The 21,835-nt window shown below is 43.6% G+C and overlaps 1 protein-coding gene across 1 annotated transcript in view; it reads right to left on the bottom strand.

The window, feature by feature from the left end:
- Nucleotides 1-21,835, bottom strand: part of CACNA1D (calcium voltage-gated channel subunit alpha1 D) — a 462,312-nt gene that overhangs the window by 100,914 nt on the left and 339,563 nt on the right. The window contains exons 26-30 of the mRNA XM_040359270.1: nucleotides 20,642-20,788; nucleotides 18,539-18,740; nucleotides 12,074-12,232; nucleotides 9,225-9,335; nucleotides 3,392-3,517 (exon numbers count right to left, since the gene is read on the bottom strand). Coding sequence (XP_040215204.1) covers nucleotides 3,392-3,517; nucleotides 9,225-9,335; nucleotides 12,074-12,232; nucleotides 18,539-18,740; nucleotides 20,642-20,788 — 745 coding nt within the window. The remainder of the gene's footprint in view (nucleotides 1-3,391; nucleotides 3,518-9,224; nucleotides 9,336-12,073; nucleotides 12,233-18,538; nucleotides 18,741-20,641; nucleotides 20,789-21,835) is intronic.

The following is a 21,835-nucleotide window of genomic DNA, read 5'->3' on the forward strand; positions in this document are numbered from 1 at the left end:
ATAATAGGCCAAAGAGAACTCAAGTTCAATAGTCCCTAGAGACAAAATCAAAATTTGAACCCAAATTAGAAAAATCAATGTTTTTGTTATTGGGGTTTGTATCTTAATACTGTTATGTTCAGTCCACCCAAAACCAATATTTCAGTTTTGACAGATAACAAAAATTAAACCACTTGACAGTTCCATCTTTGGGGGGCTCTACTGATGAAGTCCATGAGGTTCCTGGGTCTGCACACCTGCTGTGTTCATTAAGTGGGGTCCCACCTCCCTTTCGCATTTGTTATTTAGGCAGGAACAGAGTAAACCATTATGGCAGGGAAATGTTGCTGTTGGTGTATCCAAAATGAAAGACAAGTGGTGATGCCAGGTATAATCACTGAGCTCAATGGAGACATAATACTGTGTTTCCCCAAAAATAAGCCCTACCCTGAAAATAAGACCTAGCCTGATTATCAGGGAGGGCTGCAATATAAGCCCTACCCCGAATATAAGCCCTAGTAAAGTTCATAAAAAAACCTGTAAAACTGGTATAAGGTGCCAAAGTTCTCTCCCTTTGCAACTGTATTTAAAAATTCCATATTTACACCCACCGCTGACCCGCCGGAGGTTTTCTTCCCTCCTTCCGGCTGACGTTCCGGCTCTTTAAAGCTCAGAGCGGGCTGACGTCAGCCGGATCTTGGCTCTTCCCTCTGTCCGGCTGATGTCTGCGGCCCCTCCCTCTTCAGAGCTAGGAGCATGCTGATATCAGTGGGGATCTCGGCTCTTCCCTCCATCCGCCTGACGTCTGCGGCCCCTCCCTCCTCAGAGCTAGGAGCATGCTGATATCAGTGGGGATCTCGGCTCTTGCATCCTCCTGGCTGACGTCTGCGGCCCCTCCCTCTTCAGAGCTCAGAGAGGGCTGACGTCAGCGGGGATTTCGGCTCTTTCCTCCTCCAGGGTGACTTCTGCTGCCCCTCCCTCTTCAGAGCTCAGAGTGGGCTGATGTCAGTGGGGATCTCGGCTCTTCCCTCCATCCGGCTGACGTCTGCGGCCCATCCCTCCTCCGAGCGGGCAGTCGTCAACAGGGATCTCAGATAATGACACGATAACAAAACAAATTTCCCACTTTTTAAGACACCAATCCCGTAATTAAGAATTACCATAGGGGTTGAGACAGTGGGGTTAATTTACTAAAGGCAACTGGGGTGCTCACTTTGCAAGGGAATTTGTCCCAGAGCTTAGTGGATGAGGTGAAGCTCTGCTGACTTCCATTATCCAACCATGTGCAAATAAAAATTCAGTTTTCATTTCCTAGCACATGATTTTAATTCTTTGCAAAGTGGAACTTTACCACATTCACTAAGCTATAGGGCAAATTTCCTTGCAAAATGCAACTTCTCTTGCAAAGTGAACAGGCTGTTTGCATTTAGTAAATCAACCGCAGTAAGTCCTACTAGCTCTACCAAGAAACTGTGAGCTTACTCAGCCCACCAGCCTCCACTTTTCCACCTACTACCAGATACAGGTTGATCCTATCAATCTTTTTTGGGCATAATTTAGGGTTGCACCAATACCGATACTGGTATCGTTGCTGATACTAAGCATCTGCATAGGTACTCGAACTCTGATACCTAAAACTGATACCTTTGTGGTACGATTTGAGCCCATACAAAATGAATGGGCACAAATCACACTGCAAAGAATTGCATGTGATCTAAACAGGAGTGCGGTGTGATTCCTATCCAAATCACAAGCAGCTTCTACCACCGTTCCTGTGCAAACCTAGGCTTGTCATATTGACTTCAGCCTGGGTTCAGACAGGAGTGGTGCGGGAAACTACATGAAACGACACAAATTGTACCACATTCCTGTTCAAATCGCATGCGATTCTTTGCAATGCGATTTGAGCCCACAAAGTTACTCGTATTGGTAAGTGCTTGACAGAAAGTAACAGTACCTATTCTCGCTGGTAAAAAAAAACAGTATTGGTGCAACCCTAGCTTAAATAGCCATGCGTTTACCACCATAGAGTCTCTATCTTCCAGGAACATTTCCCTAAACTAAACTTTAACAGACCTAAGGCCTCGTACACACGACCGAACATGTCCGCTGAAACTGGTCCGGGGACCAGTTTCCGCGGACATGTCCGACCGTGTGTACGCCTAGCGGACCGGTTTCCTGGCCTAGCGGACAGGTTTCCAGCAGACAAAAGTTTCTTAGCATGCTAAGAAACTTGTCCGGTGGAAACCTGTCCGTCGGACATGTCCGATGGTTAGTACGACTCATCGGACATGTCCGCTGGTTATGACGTATAACCAGCGCATGCGTCAAATTGATTTGACGCATGCGTGGAAGCATTGAACTTCCGTGTAAGAGAACGTCAGTGTCTTCTACGTCACCGCGTTCTCGGTCCGCGGGGATTTTGGTCTGATGGTGTGTACACACATCAGACCAAAAGCTCCCAGCAGACATGTCCGATGAAAACGGCCCTCGGACCGTTTTCATCGGACAAGTCTGCTCGTGTGTACAAGGCCTAAGAGAAAAAACAAGTCTCCTTGTAATAATAACAGCAGGTGCACAGAGTGGAGAACTCAACAATGGGCATCCTTCAGGGGCGGACTGACCATTCGGGCTCTCGGAAACTGCCCGAGGGCCCCATGCCACTGGGGGCCCCATCAGGGTTGCCAGCCTCAGTAAAACCAGGGACAGTATGTAAAAAGCTGTGTTTTTTTACATCTGTCCCTGAAAAGTCCCTTACCGACATCCTTTTGGTCTGAAAATCCCAAGATTATAGCTGCCCCGCCTCTCCAGTACCTTCTCAGTGTGTGTATGTATACTGTATGTGTGTGTGTATACAGTACTGTGTAGCCCCATAATCTATTGCCTGGGGGCCCCATAATGTCCTATTGCCCGGGGGCCCCATAATCTCCTATTGCTCGAGGGCCCCATGAGTTGTCAGTCCACCCCTGGTGTCCTTTTAAACATAAGATGTTCGGATGATTCAAACCACCAGCATCTATTAAAAACTGAAATATCAGAGTATAGGGAGGGCCGACATTCTAACAAATAAAAAACAAACATCAAAAGTCGATTAATAACACAGTAAATAGCTCCTCAGATTCTGAGGTTTGGCCTTTGGCCCATACCTTTGTGATAGCACCTAATTTATTTACCATTCCCTATGCCACATAACATTAGCTGTGTCCTACCAAAATCCTCCATAGATGATCCCAATATGGACCTCATGTATGAAAAGCTTTAGGAAGGAATTCATGGTTCTCATACGCAAGGCCCATAGAAGATGCAATATCTAGAAAACCTTCACCTGAAGTAGGAATACCTGAACCCAAGGAAGGTAAAGTGTTAGATATGTCTGTGACTTGTCCAGGTGATGGGATGCAGGAGGAGACACAGAGAAGGAAGACACCGGGAGAGGGACAGGATCATTACTTACATCAGCTTCACTGAGGACCACGTCTACTATGCTGCCGATAACGATGAGGGAGTCAAAGGTATTCCAGGCATCACTAAAATAGCCCTGCACATAGCAGCCGAGGAGGGGGCAAATGGAGGCGATTAACATTTCACAAGACAGGTACATGCAGCCACACACCATGGACAAAGCACACCAACACAAAAGTCAACACATCTATATTGTCTGTGAAGTGGCCTGCTGGTTTGTCCAGTTCAAATTGGAGAGCATATAGAAGACTAGGACAAGATGAAAATAGGACAATGTCTAGCGATACTCAGGTTTTCTCCAAAAAAAAAAAAGCTGTGGTTATATTTTTCTAAAACAACTCATATTTCTACACATAAATACATATTTATCATCTGTAATTTTGTATGGTAAATGCTTTTCGCATACATCAAACATTGCCCTGTTTTCAGAGTGCCATAGGCTTAGAATAGTCCCCAGGGCCTATTGCTGGGAGTCAGCCATGCATTTAAAGTGAACTTATCCTCTGCACAGGATAGCATCTTAAAACCATGTCCTAAGAGGCCATATACATGAATATGTGTCATATTGCATTACAGCCGTGAACAGTTTGTTTCATTTATCTTTTTCATGTTCATGAAGTTGCCAAAAAAATAACAGCAGTCAGAGGCATTGCTAGGTCTGCAAAAAATCTGGGGCTAGAGCCCATAGCAGCGGTCACCAACCTTTTTGTCATCTCTATGCTCCCCGCCACATCTCCGACATTGAAGAGGACCGTGTTCTGGAAAAATGAGCACCCGCGCTGTGAGGGCGGAAGAGCGCTGATGTGTGGCGGTAGTGAGAGATGGTGTCATCTCTCTGCTCCCTGCCGCACATCGCTCCCACATTGAAGAGGCCCGGCTGTGAGAATAGAAGAGCGATGATGTGGAGAGATAATGACATCTCTGCTTGTGAGTGAGAAACTTGTATAGCGCAACAAATGCGAACTTAATCGCCTCTCTGCTTGTCTGACCACTCCCCTTTCATCTACTTCTAATGCCCGCCGCAGCCACGATCTGCTGGTCAGTCAGGAACCCTGTGGCAAGAGACTCAGGGCTATGGGCCCCAGATTCAGGGCTACAGTCCCAATAACCACCCCCTAGTGATGCCACTGCCAGCAGTTATAAGACTGTGAAGAGCCCATATACTGGCACAGAGCAGAGCGTGCTCGCTCCTCCTCTAAATCAGACTGGGCACTGTAAGCTTTTCCCAGCATTCATTGCAGAATCCTGACTTGCTCTTTATATGCAGTTGAGGACAATTCATACAAAGGGAAGGAAGTAAATAATTTTGCATTTGACATTTCTAATTACATTTCTAATAAAATTTAAAAGTATTTCATATTTTTTTTTTTTTGGCATTTCATCATAGGTCTGCTTGCACAATAAAGCATTTTCATTTTTTAAATGTGCATAGAACACATGCTGTAAGCATTCATTGAAATAAAACAGCTTACAGTTTATATTAGTCTTGTCCTTTAAATTGCTATCAATATCTTTCTAAAAGGGGACCTAGAGATTACTTTGTAATAATAGTAATTGTAGAATAGTGCCACCTGCTGGTAGCAAGTGATACTGCAACAGCTACAGTGCCTGGTATTTTTGTTTCATTCTTGATACATTTTTGGATATGAGTTGCTGGCAACTGACTGTAGATAACTGTTAAAGCTTGCTCTTATTTGTTACTATTATCACACAATTTGGAAAGTTGGGGCCTGCCTAATATTTTTGGTACACCCTCAGCCAAGGACGTAGTTAGGGGTGGGCTGGGGAGGCTGTAGCTCCGAATGGGTCCCTGAAAAGCCCCGAGTCTCAGACATGCCGTATTTAATTATTAGCCTTTCTTATTCCGACAGCCGCCGAGCGCCGCCCAGTGTGGCCAAGAGACATAGCAGGTCCCGCCTTCTGGAGCCTGCAGCGGCTATGATGGACGTCCCACTGGTCCTATGCCGGGACCGCGGGACGTGTGACGCCTATGACGTCCATCATAGGCGCTGCAAGCTCAGAAGGCGGGAATTACAATGCCGTCCGCTGCGCCACATCCCCGCTCCCTGCTCAGCGCTCGGTTCGGCGGCTCTCCTCTCCTCCTCTTCTGGCTGCATCTCGACTATGATGGGCACGCCGGCGCCGCACACCACGGCTGAGGTAGGTCTCATGTCATTGTATGTAGGTCAGGTCACTGTATGTAGGTTATGTGTCAGAAACAACCCTGAAAGACATGCTAGTGTCCATAAGAGCTTCCTTACATGCTGATCTCATGGAATGTGTAACTGACATACATACACACACTGACTTACACATCAGTGTGTGTGTGTCAGTGTCAGTGGGTGTGTGTGTACTGACATGTAGGTCAGTGTATGTAGGTCAGGGTATGTGTTTTAGGTAGGTCACACAACCCCACTGCCCAGCCAAACAAAAACGACCGCGCCCGCAAACCCCCCCCCCCCCCCCCCTGGTGCCCCTGGTCTTTTTGCCACCTAGCAACGCCCCTGCCCTCAGCCAATTAATAATTCCCTATATGTATAAATACATTATATTTTGTTTAAAGCACAGTATACCATAATTAGTTAATCAGCCACTTCTCAGCAATATCGGTCACATGACAACAACAATACAGATTCCACACACATCACTAGCCACAACAGTTCTAGCAAGACAAGGGGAAATGTCATATGGACAAGTCACAGCAAGTTCATCCTTATCATGCATTTGTAGAAAAAAGTCTTCACAGCAACCACTTGTCACTTACGAGCCAACGTTTTTTTTTGGCCACGCAAATCTACCAGATAATATGCAAACAAAAGGTAATTTGATACATACTAAACAACGTTACTAACTTAAAGTGATACTAAAAAGGTACATTTTTTTTTTAGTAAAATAAAAAAGTGGTTTTATTTACCTGCTCTGTGTAACAATATTGCACAGAGCAGTCCCTTGCCATCCTTACATCCCCCCTTCGATGCTTTACGCTCCCCTTTCCTTTGGATGTCTCCTTTACAAGCGAGGTGCTATGGAGGCACCCCCCATGTACATTCACTCCTGAGAGAAGCTATGTGCATCCATAGACATCCACAATGCTGGTAAGCCCCTCCCCTGCACTTCCTCCTTACAGAAGTTTGACTGACAGTAGCAAAAGCCTATGGCTCCCGCTGCTCACAATGTCTCCTGTGAGTCAGGAAGTCAGGGAAGCGGTTCTGCAGCCGGGACAGCGCTGGAGCGGCGAGAAAAGCCAGGTAGGTGTTTAGGGATGGAAGTAGGTAGGATAGGTAGTGAGCAGTTTTTTTTTACCGAAATTCTAAGAATGCATTATGGTAAAAAATAAATCATTTTGACTTCAGAACCACTTTAATGGACAGGTTTACTGAGATTAGCAGCACTAAGGGGGTAATCCACAAAGATCCGGCGTAACTTAATTTTTTCCATTTAAGTTACACTGCCTTAAAATTTCTACCTAAGTGCCCGATCCACAAAGCACTTACCTAGAAATGTTTGGCTGTGTAACTTAAATTCCGCCAGCGCAAGGCGTTCCTATTTTCATGGGGGCGATTCCCATTTAAATTAGGCGCGCTCCCGCACCGGCCGTACTGCGCATGCTCGTGACGTCATTTTCCCAACGTGCATAGCGCAAAATTACGTTACGCCGAGCTTTGTGGATTGCGACGGGTCAATAAAGTTGCGTCGGGAAAAAAAAAAAGATACGGCGCGAAAAAAAAAATTCAAAACAAAAAAAAAAAATCGCGTCGCTGGACAGAAGGGTCTGTTTTTACAAGGTGTAAACAGTTTACACTTTGTAAAAGCAGCCCTAATTTTGCGTTTGCAAACTAAAACTTACGGAGAAAAAACGAAGCTGAAAAGCTTTGTGGATCTCCGTAAGTGCTAATTTGCATACCCGAGTCGGCATTTCGACACGAAATGCCCCCAGCGGCGGATGCGGTACTGCATCCTAAGATCCGACAGTGTAAGTCCCTTACACATGCCGGATCTTCTGCCTAACTATGGAAAACTGATTCTGTGGATCAGTTCCATAGTTAGAAACAGGGATACGACGGCGTAACAGCAGTTACGCCGGCGTATCCCTTTTGAGGATCTGGCCTTAAGTGTACTTTTTAAAATAGCTTTTAACCCTGTATTCAACACGTCAGTAAAGGAGAACTGACATTATGGTGGCCATCTTTAATTTGTAAGTAAAACCAAAATCTACCAATAGAAAGGGAACCTGACACTATAGAAACATGAACACTGCCGTTGCTGAACTGGAATTAGCATTAAGGCTAATCCTAGGACCCTAGGATTACTATCGACACACCTCAGCAAATGAAACAGAAGTCTTGCACCATTTTTTTAGTGCAGCACAACATGCAAAGCATATGTACACTATCTGTGCATAGCAGTGCGCTGTAGATGTGCGTTGTTGTGCAATCAACTTTGCACTGAAATGCACATCTATAGCAACCTTGGGTTGCACTAAAAGCCTTATAACATGTTGCGACGTGCAAAATGGTGTGAAAGGGCCCCTAAAATTGTACCCTGCAACTGGTTGCTATGTGTTAGTTCGCCTTGCACATTGCTTTTGTCCTGCCTAAAATAACATAGCTATAACTTTTCAAAAATCAAAATAATATATGCAACTTTATGTGGCTACATTATACAGTAGTACCTTGGATTACAAGCATAATTAGTTCCAGAAGCATGCTTGTAATCCAAAGCACTCCTATATCAAATTGTCCTCATAGGAATCAATGGAAACTCAGATCATTTGTTCCAGTGCCACTGCTAGTGTATGCAGTACCGCATGTGGCCAGAGGTGGGGGGGGCACTGAGGACACTCAGAAACACTCAGACGATTGGAGACGTTATCTCCCACATAGGTGTGCACAAGGGGTGTGCCGGGTGTGCCTTGGCACACCCTAATCTTAGGGTTGGCAACCCATCAATGGCGATCTTCCCAGTGATCATGGGTAGGTGACAGGTAAACTGCAATCCTTCCTTGCTGACCCCAAGAACCTGGACAGGAGGTGGAATTTAGTGGAACCAATCTGTATTTTTCTCCTTCAGCAGCTGAAAGTAGGCTTCTCCTCCTCTCCCTCTTGCCGACATTCAGCTGCCACAGGAGGAAAATACCAATACCTGGGTCTCCCTATGAGCTCCCTTGCTCCACCCCCAGCCCATTGCTTCAGGATGGAGAGCTGGGAAGAGGCCGGTAAATATCTCACACACGCATGTGTATTGGAGCTTTGAGGTGCAATAGGCTGCGCACACCTATGGTCTCTGAGCGTCTCCTAGTATCTCCAGCGCCCCCCCCCCCACATCTGGCCACATGCGGTACTGCACACCCCAGAGGCTTGAATCCTGCTCATCTTGCGAGACAACGCTTGCAAATCGAGTTAGATTTTTTTTTTAAAAGCTTGCAGTGCGAAACGCTCGTAAACCGCGTTACTCACAATCCCAGGTTTTACTGTACAAGTAATAGTCCTTTAAGGGTTTATCCATAATTAATGTAAAAGGAGATTGCAGTTTTAGACTCCTCTCTGGGAAAGCCAACACTGGCTCTAATAAAAGAGGTGTTGTGATGCCTCTAGCATATTACTATTAATTTAAGATGGAAGACTCCTTTAATGACTGGGCATAGAATGGGAGATTTTACTACTTCTTCACAATGATGTTGATTCTATATAAAGTATAATCATTCAGTGATAAGATTGGATATAACAGGTAATCTCAGTTTGTGTAATTGTCATATTTGTCACATCTAATGATTTAGTACCTACCTTGGGTTTGAAAGCTATAAGTTTCAGAACCATTTCTACAGTAAACACAGCAGTGAAGACCATGTTCATCACATCCATGACATCATTAAATATTTTTGATTGTCCGTAATGCTGGGAAATAAAATCACACAATTCGGTCAATAAAAAGTAAGCACTGAGAGCCGTTACAAGATCAAATGTTATATCAAAACTGTAGAGGTAAGGGGCTGGATTCACGTAGATCGGCGCATCTTTGAGGCGGCGTAGCGTAAATGGGGCCGGCGTAAGCGCGCCTAATTCAAATGAGGATGAGGGGGCGTGTTTTATGTAAATGATTGGTGACCCGACGTGATGTTTTTTACGAACGGCGCATGCGCCGTCCGTGTACATATCCCAGTGTGCATTGCTCCAAAGTACGCCGCAAGGACGTATTGGTTTCGACGTGAACGTAAATTACCTCCAGCCCCATTCACGGACGACTTACGCGAACAACGTAAAATTTTCAAATTTCGAGGCGGGAACGACGGCCATACTTAACATTGGCTACGCCACCTATGGGGGACGGTTTATCTTTACGCAGCATACTTCTTACGGAAACTGCGTATCTTTACTGCAACGGGCAAGCGTATGTTTGTGAATCGGCGTATCTAGTCATTTACATATTCTACGCCGAAATCAACGCAAGCGCCACCTAGTGGCCAGCAGAAAAATTGCACCCTAAGATACAACGGCGCAGGCCGTCGTATCTTAGCTAGGTTTAAGTGTATCTCAGTTTGAGCATACACTTAAACTTACGACGGGCTTAGATTCCGAGTTACGTCGGCGTATCTACTGATACGCCGGCGTAACTCTTTGTGAATCCAGCCCATGGGTTATAGTTTTAGGTTGTGTCCCTTAAGCCTTGTACACATGATCGGTTTGTCCAATGAAAAAAGACTGTTTTCATACCGATCGTGTGTGGGCCCCATCGGTCTTTTTTACCATCGGTGTAAAAAAATTGAACATGTTTTAAATTTTTCCTATGGATAAAAAACCGATAGGAAATTCCAATCGTCTGTGTGGATCTCCTTTGGAGAAAAATACACGCATGCTCAGAATCAAGTCGACGCATGCTCGGAAGCATTCATTTTTTTTGGCTCGTCGTAGGGTTTTACGTCACCGCGTTTTGGCACAGTTGGAATTTAGACCGATAGGGCTAGATTCAGCATTGATTTACGCTGGCGTATCTATAGATACGCCGCGTAAATTCAAAGTTGCGCCGGCGTATCTTCTTTCTCTATTCAGAAAGCAAGCCCGGTGCTGTTTTTTTACGTCGTTTACATTAGGCTTTTTCGGCGTAAGGTTGCTCCTGCTATTATGAGGGGTACGCAATGTTAAGTATGGACGTTGTTCCCGCGTCAAATTTTTAATTTTTTACGTCGTTTGCGTAAGTCGTTCGCGAATAGGGCTGGACGTAATTTACGTTCATGTCGAAACCAATGACGTCCTTGCGGCATACTTTGGAGCAATGCACACTGGGAAATTCCACGGACGGCGCATGCGCCGTTCAGGAAAAACGTCAATCACGTCGGGTCACCACCCATTTACATAAAACACGCCCCCCTCATACTCATTTGAATTAGGCGCGCTTACGCCGGCCCCATTTACGCTACGCCGCCGCAACTTACGGAGCAAGTGCTTTGTGAATACTGCACTTGCCCGTGTAAGTTGTGGCGGCGTAGCGTAAATAACATACACTACGCCCGCACAAACTTACGGCGGGCTACTTGAATCTGTCCCATAGTGTGTATGCAAGACTGATGAAAGTCAGGTTCATCGGATATCCAACGAAAAAATCCATCGGATTTGATTCCATCAGAAATCCGATCGTGTGTACATGGCTTTAAAGCTGAACTCCAGCCTTACCCTCAATCTTGTACAGTTGTACAGGCTCCTCTCCTGTACTGAAATAGGTTAGTCTAAGTTTCACTGTACACTTTTAGCCTTTCACAGTATGCGTTAAAAACTGCAGCAAGTTTTATAGCCCCATTTACTACTGACTTGAGGACATCCAGCATCATTTAAACCAGTGTTCTTCAAACTATGGCCCTCCAGCTGTTGCGGAACTACACGTTCCATGAGACAGTGTAAAACTCTGACATTCAAAGACATGGCTAGGCATGATGGGAATTGTAGTTCCTAAACAACTGGAGGGTCATAGTTTGGAGACCTCTGATGTAAAGCTTTCCTCCACAGTCCAACTGTCCCTGGCCTGCCCCTTTTATTCATTGGATTTCAGTTGTTTGAGTCATGCAGATGTTACCTAGGGTAGTCTACTTTCAAATTCAGTCGGCCTAGAAACTCTGAACCCTCTCAACTGACACCCACCCATTAAGGCATTTCCATATTCGCATTGTCCATCCCAAGCTGCTTGTCTCTAACCAATTTAAGCTATTCATCTGCAAAAGAAAGAGTGGGGAAAATGTCCCTCCTCTGAGTCATTTAGGAAAGAAGGAGACTTCAGAGAATTTAGAGCAGGGGTCTCAAACAGCTTTTGTGAAACTACAAGTCCCATGAGGCATTGCAAGGCTGACAATTACAAGCATGACTCCCACAGGAAGACACATGATGGGATTTGTAGATTTTCAACAGCTGGGGGGCCACCCGTTTGAGACCCCTGATTTAGAGCTTGAACCTGTTTATCACTTGCTGACTGCAAGTTATAAAAATCTATTATACATTAGCAATATTTCACATTTTATCTGAAAAAAAAGAAAATCAAAATATTGCTTTTCTATTACTGAACATAATAACAATATAAAAATCATATAAAAGAACACAATTCCCATTAACAAAAATACGAAGAGAGCACCCCATCTCTGCTCACTTACCTGCATGGCTAAGCACAGTGTATTCAGCATGATGAGGACAAACATGATGTACTCAAATCCTGTGGAGTTGACAACATACCAGAATTTATACTGATAAGGGTTCTTGGGAATGTATCTTCTCAGTGGACGGGCTTTTAATGCGTATTCCACGCACTGCCGCTGAAATATGCAACAAGGAAAATTCTATTAAATGCAGTAATTACAACATATTTTTGAGCTTTTTTTGTTTTAAATGTCTAAAGTTACATTTTATAGGCTGGAAAATAATAAGATAAAATAGATACCATACTTTTTATTTCTATAATGTTGTTAAAGTGGACATTCTCTATCCTTTACCCTCTTGCCTTAAAGTGAACATTCTCCATCCTTTACCCTCTTGCCTTAAAGTGGACATTCTCCATCCTTTACCCAAAAAAAGCAAGGGAATAGGCGCCTCTAAGGCCTCGTACACACCACCGGATCTATCCGCTGGAATTGATCTGCGGATCAGTTCCAGTGGATAAATCCGGTCGTCTGTACGGCCTAGCGCAGTGGTGGCGAACCTTGGCACCCCAGATGTTTTGGAACTACATTTCCCATGATGCTCAACTACACTGCAGTGTAGTTGAGCATCATGGGAAATGTAGTTCCAAAACATCTGGGGTGCCAAGGTTCGCCATCACTGGCCTAGCGGATATTTATCCGCGGAGATTTCTCGGCCGGATCGATTTCAAGCGGATATAAATTTCTTAGCATGCTAAGAAATGTATCCGCTTGAATCGGGTCCAGCGGATTGATCCAGTGGTCTGTACAGACTCACCGGATCAATCCGTCCGCTCCCCTCCCTCGCATGCGTCGTAATGATTCGACGCATGCGTGGAAGTACTTACCTTCCAGCGTCGCGCACGTCGCCGCGTCATCATCGCGGCGACGGCGCGACACGTCACCGTGGATAAATTCCGCGCGGATTTTGATCCGATGGTGAGTAAAAGCCATCGGATACAAATCCGGAGGAGGAATCTCCGCTGGAAACGGTCCGGCGGACCGTTTCCAGCGGAGATCCCCTCGTGTGTACGGGGCCTTAGTGTAGATGTTTTAAGCAATTTAATATGTAAATAAGTACAGGCAACTCACATTTGCTGAAATTCAAATAGGCGTTTGTACATAAAATCTTTAGGAGAAGTCATCAGGTCTGTCACTTGTGGTCCTTCTTCTGCTGGGCGCTGTGCTGTGAAGAGCTGTCCTTCACTGCTGTAAGGTGTTGAAGCCGGCGGCGGTGGGGAAAACTTACAAGCCAGGCAGGTGGTTGAAAATTATTTCAGCAGAATGGCAGCAGTGACGTCACTGGAATGTGACGCGTTTCTTGAGCGGGCGTACTGCGATGACACGGCAGTCGCACTCCTTTATCAAGCCCTTCAAGCCGCGTCATCGCAGTACGCCCGCTCAATCTCCTAAAGATTTTATGTACAAACGCCTATTTGAATTTCAGCAAATGTGAGTTGCCTGTACTTATTTACATATTAAATTGCTTAAAACATCTACACTAAGGCCCCGTACACACGAGGGGATCTCCGCTGGAAACGGTCCGGCGGAGTAAAAGCCATCGGATCCAAATCCGGAGGAGGAATCCGGAGGAGGAATCTCCGCTGGAAACGGTCCGGCGGACCGTTTCCAGCGGAGATCCCCTCGTGTGTACGGGGCCTTAGTGTAGATGTTTTAAGCAATTTAATATGTAAATAAGTACAGGCAACTCACATTTGCTGAAATTCAAATAGGCGTTTGTACATAAAATCTTTAGGAGATTGAGCGGGCGTACTGCGATGACGCGGCTTGAAGGGCTTGATAAAGGAGTGCGACTGCCGTGTCATCGCAGTACGCCCGCTCAAGAAACGCGTCACATTCCAGTGACGTCACTGCTGCCATTCTGCTGAAATAATTTTCAACCACCTGCCTGGCTTGTAAGTTTTCCCCACCGCCGCCGGCTTCAACACCTTACAGCAGTGAAGGACAGCTCTTCACAGCACAGCGCCCAGCAGAAGAAGGACCACAAGTGACAGACCTGATGACTTCTCCTAAAGATTTTATGTACAAACGCCTATTTGAATTTCAGCAAATGTGAGTTGCCTGTACTTATTTACATATTAAATTGCTTTAAACATCTACACTTAGAGGCGCCTCTTCCCTTGCTTTTTTTGTTACAGTTTTAGAGCATGGTTTCTGTTCTTCAATGATGGCAGCCCTGAGGTTATATTTGTGACCCCAGCAAAAACTTTTATCCATCCATCCCCAGACTTTCTCCCCCTAACTTGTACCCCCTGAGCTTGGACTCTTCTATATTGTGCAAATCTCGTGCACATTATTATTTGAATTACCATTTTTATCATTACTATACTTTTATAATATTAAGGAATTCTTGTATTCAGTTTTTTGCGCATTTTCTCCTTGTGTACTGTCCATCCTTTACTCTCTTGCCTTAAAGTGGTCATATTCCATCCTTTACCCTCTTGTCTTAAAGACATTCTCCATCCTTTACCCTCTTGCCTTAAAGTGGACATATTCCATCCTTTACCCTCTTGTCTTAAAGACATTCTCCATCCTTTACCCTCTTGCCTTAAAGTGGACACTCTCTATCCTTTACCATCTTGCCTTAAAGTAGACACTCTCCATCCTTTACTCTCTTGCCTTAAAGTGGACACTCTCTATCCTTTACCATCTTGCCTTAAAGTAGACATTCTCCATCCTTTACCCTCTTGCCTTAAAGTGGACATTCTCCATCCTTTACCCTCTTGCCTTAAAGTGGACATTCTCCATCCTTTACCCTCTTGCCTTAAAGTGGACATTCTCCATCCTTTACCCACTTGCCTTAAAGTGGACATAAACTTGAATGTTAACCTAAAGTTATTCAATTTTTGCTTAAATATATTATTGAAAGAAAAACATTTTGTTTTTAAAAACGAAAAGGTAATCTGTCTTTATATTAGCCTTTTGTAATCATCTGTACAGCAGCACTTAGACTAGGAGAGGAAGGGGAAGACTCTACTTCACTGCACAGTGCTGTCAATCTAAGCCAAATAACTTACTGACAAGAGTCAGGGGTTAGCTCATGAAAGAGACAATGCTTTTTACTGACCAATCAAAGACTGCTGCAAGTCCTTGACCAAGCTGTGTTACATTAACAGCATTGGTGAGTGAACCTAAAGAATGGCTCAAAAGAATTTCAAATTAGACACGTGAAATTCGTTTCGTTCCGAATTTCTTTTTTAACGAATCTCGACAAATTAGTTCATTCTGAAATATTGGAAACCCGTTTAACGAAACTTTCAGGAAATTTGTAAATTCGAAAAAAAAATTGTAAATTCGTAAATTTAAAAGAAAAATGTAAATTTGAAAATTCCTAATTTGGAAATTCGGAAATCCGAAGTTCAAAAATCTTAAATAACTAATAGAAACTTACTGTAACTTACCATAACTATAACTAACTATTCAATTACAGGCAGGGGCATTTCCTTTCAAATTTGGCTGTTAGTGAACATAACAAATACAAATTTATCCAAAGTTACAAATTATCTGAAATAAGAAATGATGCCGTATCTAAATGAATGGAATGTAACAAATTAATAAGAATAAATAAGAATAATAATAAAAACGTTTTATTAGTATAATTATTTATTATTAATTCATTCCATTCCATTTGTTTAGATGTGGCATTCGTTATTTCGGATAATTCGTAACTTCAGATAAATTTATATTCGTTATTTTCACTAACAGCCAAATTTGAAAGAAAATTCCAATACCTATAATTTAATAGTTAGTAATAGTTAAGTTATTATTAGTTAGTTATTATTTCAGATTTTTGGGTTTTTGGACCTTCGAATCTATGAATTTTCAAATTTACAAATTTATCCAAATTATGAATGTTTACGTATTTACAAATTTTTACGAATTTACGAATTTTAATCATACTGAATGACCCGAAAACCTAAAAAATAAACAAATGAAACAAACAAACATTTTTCGGCAGTGCACATGTCTATTTCAAATCCTTTTGAATGTTGGGGTTCCATTACGCCTGTAGCTCCAAGTATAGAAGTATTTCTTGAAGGCGAAACTCCAAATTGTGCTGCTTAAAGTGGACCTTCGGCCATTTGTTCAACTTTCCAACTACTAAATCTTCTTCCCTTGTTGTTTTAACTTTGGATAGTAAAAGTTTTTTTTTCTGCCATTAAACACCTTATACAGCCCACTTCCAGTTTCTTGTCTGGTTATTAGCCTAGGCTTATGACATCATGCACAGCTCTCTCTCTGACTCTCGTGAGAGTTTGCCAGGAAGACATTGGGGGAATGAGTCATAAGACGTCCAATAAGAGCTGCAGAGCTGGAGGTGTGTCTGTGTAAATCCAGGAAGTGAACAGGCAGCAGCTTCAGCTGCCTACAGTTAAAATGGCTGCCACCAGACTCAGTGGAGGGAGATTTCTGCAGCATATTTGGTAAGTAAAGAATCACAGTATATATAAAATAAAATGCAAAGTGGTTGGAGGGAAGAATCAGAATGGCAAAGATGTTTTAATTACAAATTATGTGAGCAGACTGCAGATCCTTTTTAAGGACTGTGACTGCTTCCAGAGGGTTACAGATTGAATGGCAGTCCCCTCTTCCATCAGCATTATTTTTTGGTTCCTAATACAGCTTGATACTGCTGGAACAAAGATATTCAGAAAGCTATCCTCCAAGATGTGGGTGCTTTGGGTATCCTTGCACCATCAACCCTCCACTCTGCACTTTTGTTCAAGACTTGCAATAAATCTTAATAAAATATTATATCTATTATGGTATTATTATTTTTGGATTCAAGGACAACATCGTAAGGATGGTGAGTCTCTGAATCATATGACTGACCATTACTAGGGAAGGGGTTTCCCCTCATTTAGAAGTTACCGTATCTGCTTTTAAGGGTTGTGTGCTACAATGAATCTTAAATAGACCTCTAGACTGGAGCCTGAATTTGTCAGTGTGCTACTGGGACTGGAAACAGGGCAAGCATGCTCTGAACAGGTAGGTGGGGCCCAGTTAAATCCAGTTGGCCCTTTGGGGGGGTCATCGTTACATAGGTGTCCAATTTAAAGATGATAAAACAATCCCTCAAATACATAATTGTCTTGGAGAAACCATTGCTCTAGGGATCTGCAGCCCCAGTGGTGCTGCCTAAACTTTGATACTACCAATAAAAATAAAAGTGACCAAATGTTGGCATCTAGTCATCTAACTGGCACCAGTAGAGGGAAGGATATAATGATTCCTGGTAAAATGTATGACTTTTTGATTTGGCTCAACCTTTTAGCACATTACTAAGTAGGGCACTTTTACATTACATGACTTTTTAAAGCTTGCTTGCAGATGCAATTCCTGCCTCTGTGTCACTAAGAGGACATACTTGCCATATACAGAAGTACCTTGCATTACGAGCATAATCCGTTCCAGAAGCATGCTTTTAATCCAAAGCACTCGTATATCAAAGTGAGTTTCCCAATAGGAATCAATAAAAACTCAGATAATTTGTTCCAGTGTCACTCAACGCTGTATCCTGGCCTAGGCCAACAAGGCCCAGGCCTAGGGCAGCACAGAAAGAGTTCCCGCCGGCTTGCGCTAAACTGTTAGTATAGCACCAGTCTTATGGGGCGGACTGGGCTGAAAGGCGAATTCGTCTAGCTCCCCCATAAAGCGGCCGCACTGCTTCCGATATGCGGGTGGCTGGCATTACACAACTGTGGTGGGTGGCGCCGCTTCTACTTTTAACTGTCCTATCGTCCTGGACCACAAACCTTCCTCACTGTGCTATATGTTTTCTGCGGCACCATTGGTATGGTTATATCTTTTTGGTCCTCTCCATAAAATTATTAGAAATGTGTGCTTAAAGTAGAACTATAGACAACACCTTTTTTTTTTTTTCATTTTGGATAGAATAAGGGAGGGTTATAGCCCCTCTCAGTTTATTTTTTACCATCCCTGTCCCATTGCAGAGATTTCCCTTCACTTCCTGCCCCATTGCCAATCAGGAAGTGAGCAGAAATCTATGCAAATTAAGGGAATCCATTGCCCCTCCCCAGGCCCTCAGAACTAGTGTCCCCACTCGAAAATTTCAGGGTGGGTCTTTAACAGCAAGGAATGTGGCCTTGACTGGAAGGGGTGGGTCAAATTTAAATTAGGGAGGGCACAAGTTTAGTCAGGCCTAGGGCAGCACAAAACCAAGGGTGGGGGGTGCCGGAAACACCCGGAGATGCTCAGAGACACTCAGGAATCTCCCACCTCTGGCCACATGCGGTACTGCACACCCCAGAGGCTTGAATCCTGCTTGTCTTGTGAGACAACTCCCCCCAAATCGAGTCAGGATTTAAAAAAATAAAACAGCTTGTATTGCAAAACGCTCGTAAACCGCGTTACTCGCAATCTGAGGTTTTACTGCAATTTAAAAAGGATTTCTCCTGTTACCTGGTTCTTATCGAGCTCACAGTTCTTGTACTCTTTTTCTCCCTGCTCTTGAAACGTGACGATAACGAAACCTACAAATATGTTCATCATGAAGAAAGCAATGATGATGATATAAATGATGAAAAAGATGGAAATCTCCACTCGGTTGTTGTAGATGGGCCCAACATTTTCCCCATTGGAGTCAATAGCCTTGTAAAGGAGTCTAAATAGAAAAGACACAAACACACAATAATAAAACATTTGAGAAAACCTTATAGCCAAAAACAGCCAGATAAAGTCAACTTTTCTGTACAGTTTAGCAGGAGGCATTACAGCTACAGCAGCAACTGGTAGTGCTGCACAATACAGACTATGCATCACAATAATGTACTGTAATTTAGGAAATCTTCAGCAAGCAAGTAAAATGAATAGAAGGTCTTATGCCCTGAACACACGATTGGTTCATCCGATGAAAACGGTCTGATGGATTTTTTCATCAGATATCCGATGAAGCTGACTTTCATCAGTCTTGCCTACACACATCAGTTAAAAAAACGATCGTGTCAGAACGCGGTGACGTAAAACGCAACGACGTGCTGAGAAAAATGAAGTTCAATGCTTCCAAGCATGCGTTGATTTTTAACCGATAGAAAAAAACGATCGTCTGTGGGGAAATCTATCAGTTTTTTAACCATCAGATAATTTTAAAACAGGTTCTAAGTTTTTTCACCGATGGGAAAAAAAAACGGTGGGGCCAACACACAATCGGTTCGTCTGATGAAAACGGTCCTCGAGACCGTTTTCATCAGACAAAGCGATCGTGTGTACGCGGCATTAGCCTGTCAATTTATTATTTAATCTGATCTTGGGGCCCCTTCATATCATTTGTGTTGGACTGTGCTGATCACAGCATAGTTCCAACACAAAGACAAGGCCATCTGCTTTGTTTTCTATGGGATCAGTTAACAACGTTGCATTGGAGTACAGAAAAAAAATTAATTGCATGTACTACTGCAGTAAAAAGAACCAAATAAAAATGTAATTTGTGACTTTTCCTAAAAAGTAAAAAAAAATAATAATAATGCGATGAATCACTGTTCACCATAATACACCAGTGTCTGTGCGTTCAGTGAGTCTTGCTGGTCGGAAGAAGCCCTTAAAGTGGTTATTAACCCACTTCCATAACTTTATATAAGGCCCTCTGTGTTCTCATAACAAGTGCTCCTGTCTGTGTGTTTTATAAAAAAAAAAAAGAATCCTTTACCTTGCTTCATAGCAGTTCCCCCGCAATAACGTTACCGGCCGTGTCTCCTCTCTGCCTGGCTGACAGATGCAGAAGGCCGGGCCGAGATTCCTGCGCTGATGTCAGCCAAGACGCGAGGAGGAGAGAAAGAGCCGGCCATGGCGTGATCGCGGGGAACCGCTGTGATATACGGTAAAAGAGGCTTTTTTTTTTATAAAGCACACAGACAGGAGCACTTGTTATTAGAACATAGAGGGGCTTATATAAGTATTTTATTAAGTTATGAGAGCAGCAGGAGCGGAGGGGGCTGGCACTGACACAGGGGCAGACAGGCAGGGAGGGGAGGGGGGAGGAGGACAGAGGAGCACATAGAAAGACATGAAGGCTGCGGAGGCACGTAAACTGACCACTGTGTCAGGGCTCAGCAGCCATTATTCACCGTGGTCAGTTTACAGAGGGGAGGATAGAGCCAGGCAGGATCAGCCAGATATTACAGGTGTTACAGGGGGCCAAATGACACAGCACAAGCACTGTACTGTATAACATGCTTTAGAGCAGGGATATGCAATTAGCGGACCTCCAGCTGTTGCAGAACTACAAGTCCCATGAGGCATAGCAAGACTGACACCCAGAGGCAACAGCTGGAGGTCCGCTAATTGCATACCCCTGCTTTAGAGGGACAGGATCCTTTGTTAACAAAAAAAAAAAAACGCTTTAAGGTAGCAGAAACAAATTCTAGAAACTCTTTAATTGATAAAGAAGCTTTATTGTAAAAAAAGGATGGGGGAAATGCTGACTGACTAGTTGTTATAAAAATCTTTCAATCATCCAAAAGAGCATGCAGGTTCAGAACTGAAAAGAGAATTAAATATTATACATACGCAGGCCATCCCTCAAAGGTGGAGACTGTGAATAGGGCCATCATGGCGTTTAGAACGTTGTCAAAATTGAAGTCACTATTAAACCAGTGTCTCTCACGAATAGCAGGGCTGTTAACATCTCCATCTTTGTAGATAATATATTTTCCCCTGTAAGAAAAAGTAAAAAAGATAGATCTTTAAGACCCCTTTCACACTGGGATGGTTTGCAGGCGCTATTGCACTAAAAATAGCGCCTGCAAACCGACCCTAAACAGCAGCTGCTGCTTCTCCATTGTGTAAGCCCGAGGTTCTGCTAGCCGTATCTTTGGAGCGGTGTGTTCACCGCTCCTTCCCATTGATAGCAATGGGAAATCGCGGCTATACTGCCGGGAATGCGCCTTTGCAGAGGCGCATTGCAGGCGGTATTAACCCCTTTTCGGCCACGAAAACAGCAGTAAAGCGATATACCGCCGCTGCTGCCCCAGTGTGAAAGGGGCCTAAATTATAGTATTTTACAGACTGAATCTTGCCATACTTTTTTTATAGTTTATAGTGCATTGTTTTCAGATAGTCAGACTTGACAAATAGACATGCCTTGAGAAAGAACAAGACGTAGCTACTATGCATCCTACCAGGCAGGAAGCAGAGCTTGCATATAGAAAAATTATATAGATAAATATTTCCAATTCATCTAAAATAACATTTAATAATCTATAGTTTCTCTTTAAAATACTTCAAGTATCAACAAGTAAGACATAAACTCAGAAGCCAATGAACAGACTACAAACTGGTATCATTCCATACATTGGGGTTTATTTACTAAAGCTAGAGAGTGCAAAATTAGCCACAGTTCTGCATATAAACCAATCGGCTTCCAGGTTTTATGGCCAAAGCTGCATCTGATTGAATAAAGTCACTATTCAGCCAATCATTTTTCCTTCTAGGCTCGTTTGATTTTAGGTCAAAGGATGTTTTGTGGAGTGGAGTTTAAGGGAGAGCTCCACCCTCTCCCCCTTCACTGCCACATTTGGCACTTTTTGGCGGGGGGCGGGTACCTGTATTTGACAGGCACCTGCCCCAACTTTCAGGTAAGAACGCCGCAGTGATCTTCCAGCATTTTCAGCCCCTCCTTCTCCCCCTGCCGCTCTCTGGGAAACACACGGGTCCCAAAAGATGGTGCGACCATTCAGAAAGCACAGCCCGACTTGCGCATGT

The sequence above is a fragment of the Rana temporaria genome, chromosome 7 (genome assembly GCF_905171775.1).
Source record: "Rana temporaria chromosome 7, aRanTem1.1, whole genome shotgun sequence".
Lineage (NCBI taxonomy): Eukaryota > Metazoa > Chordata > Amphibia > Anura > Ranidae > Rana > Rana temporaria.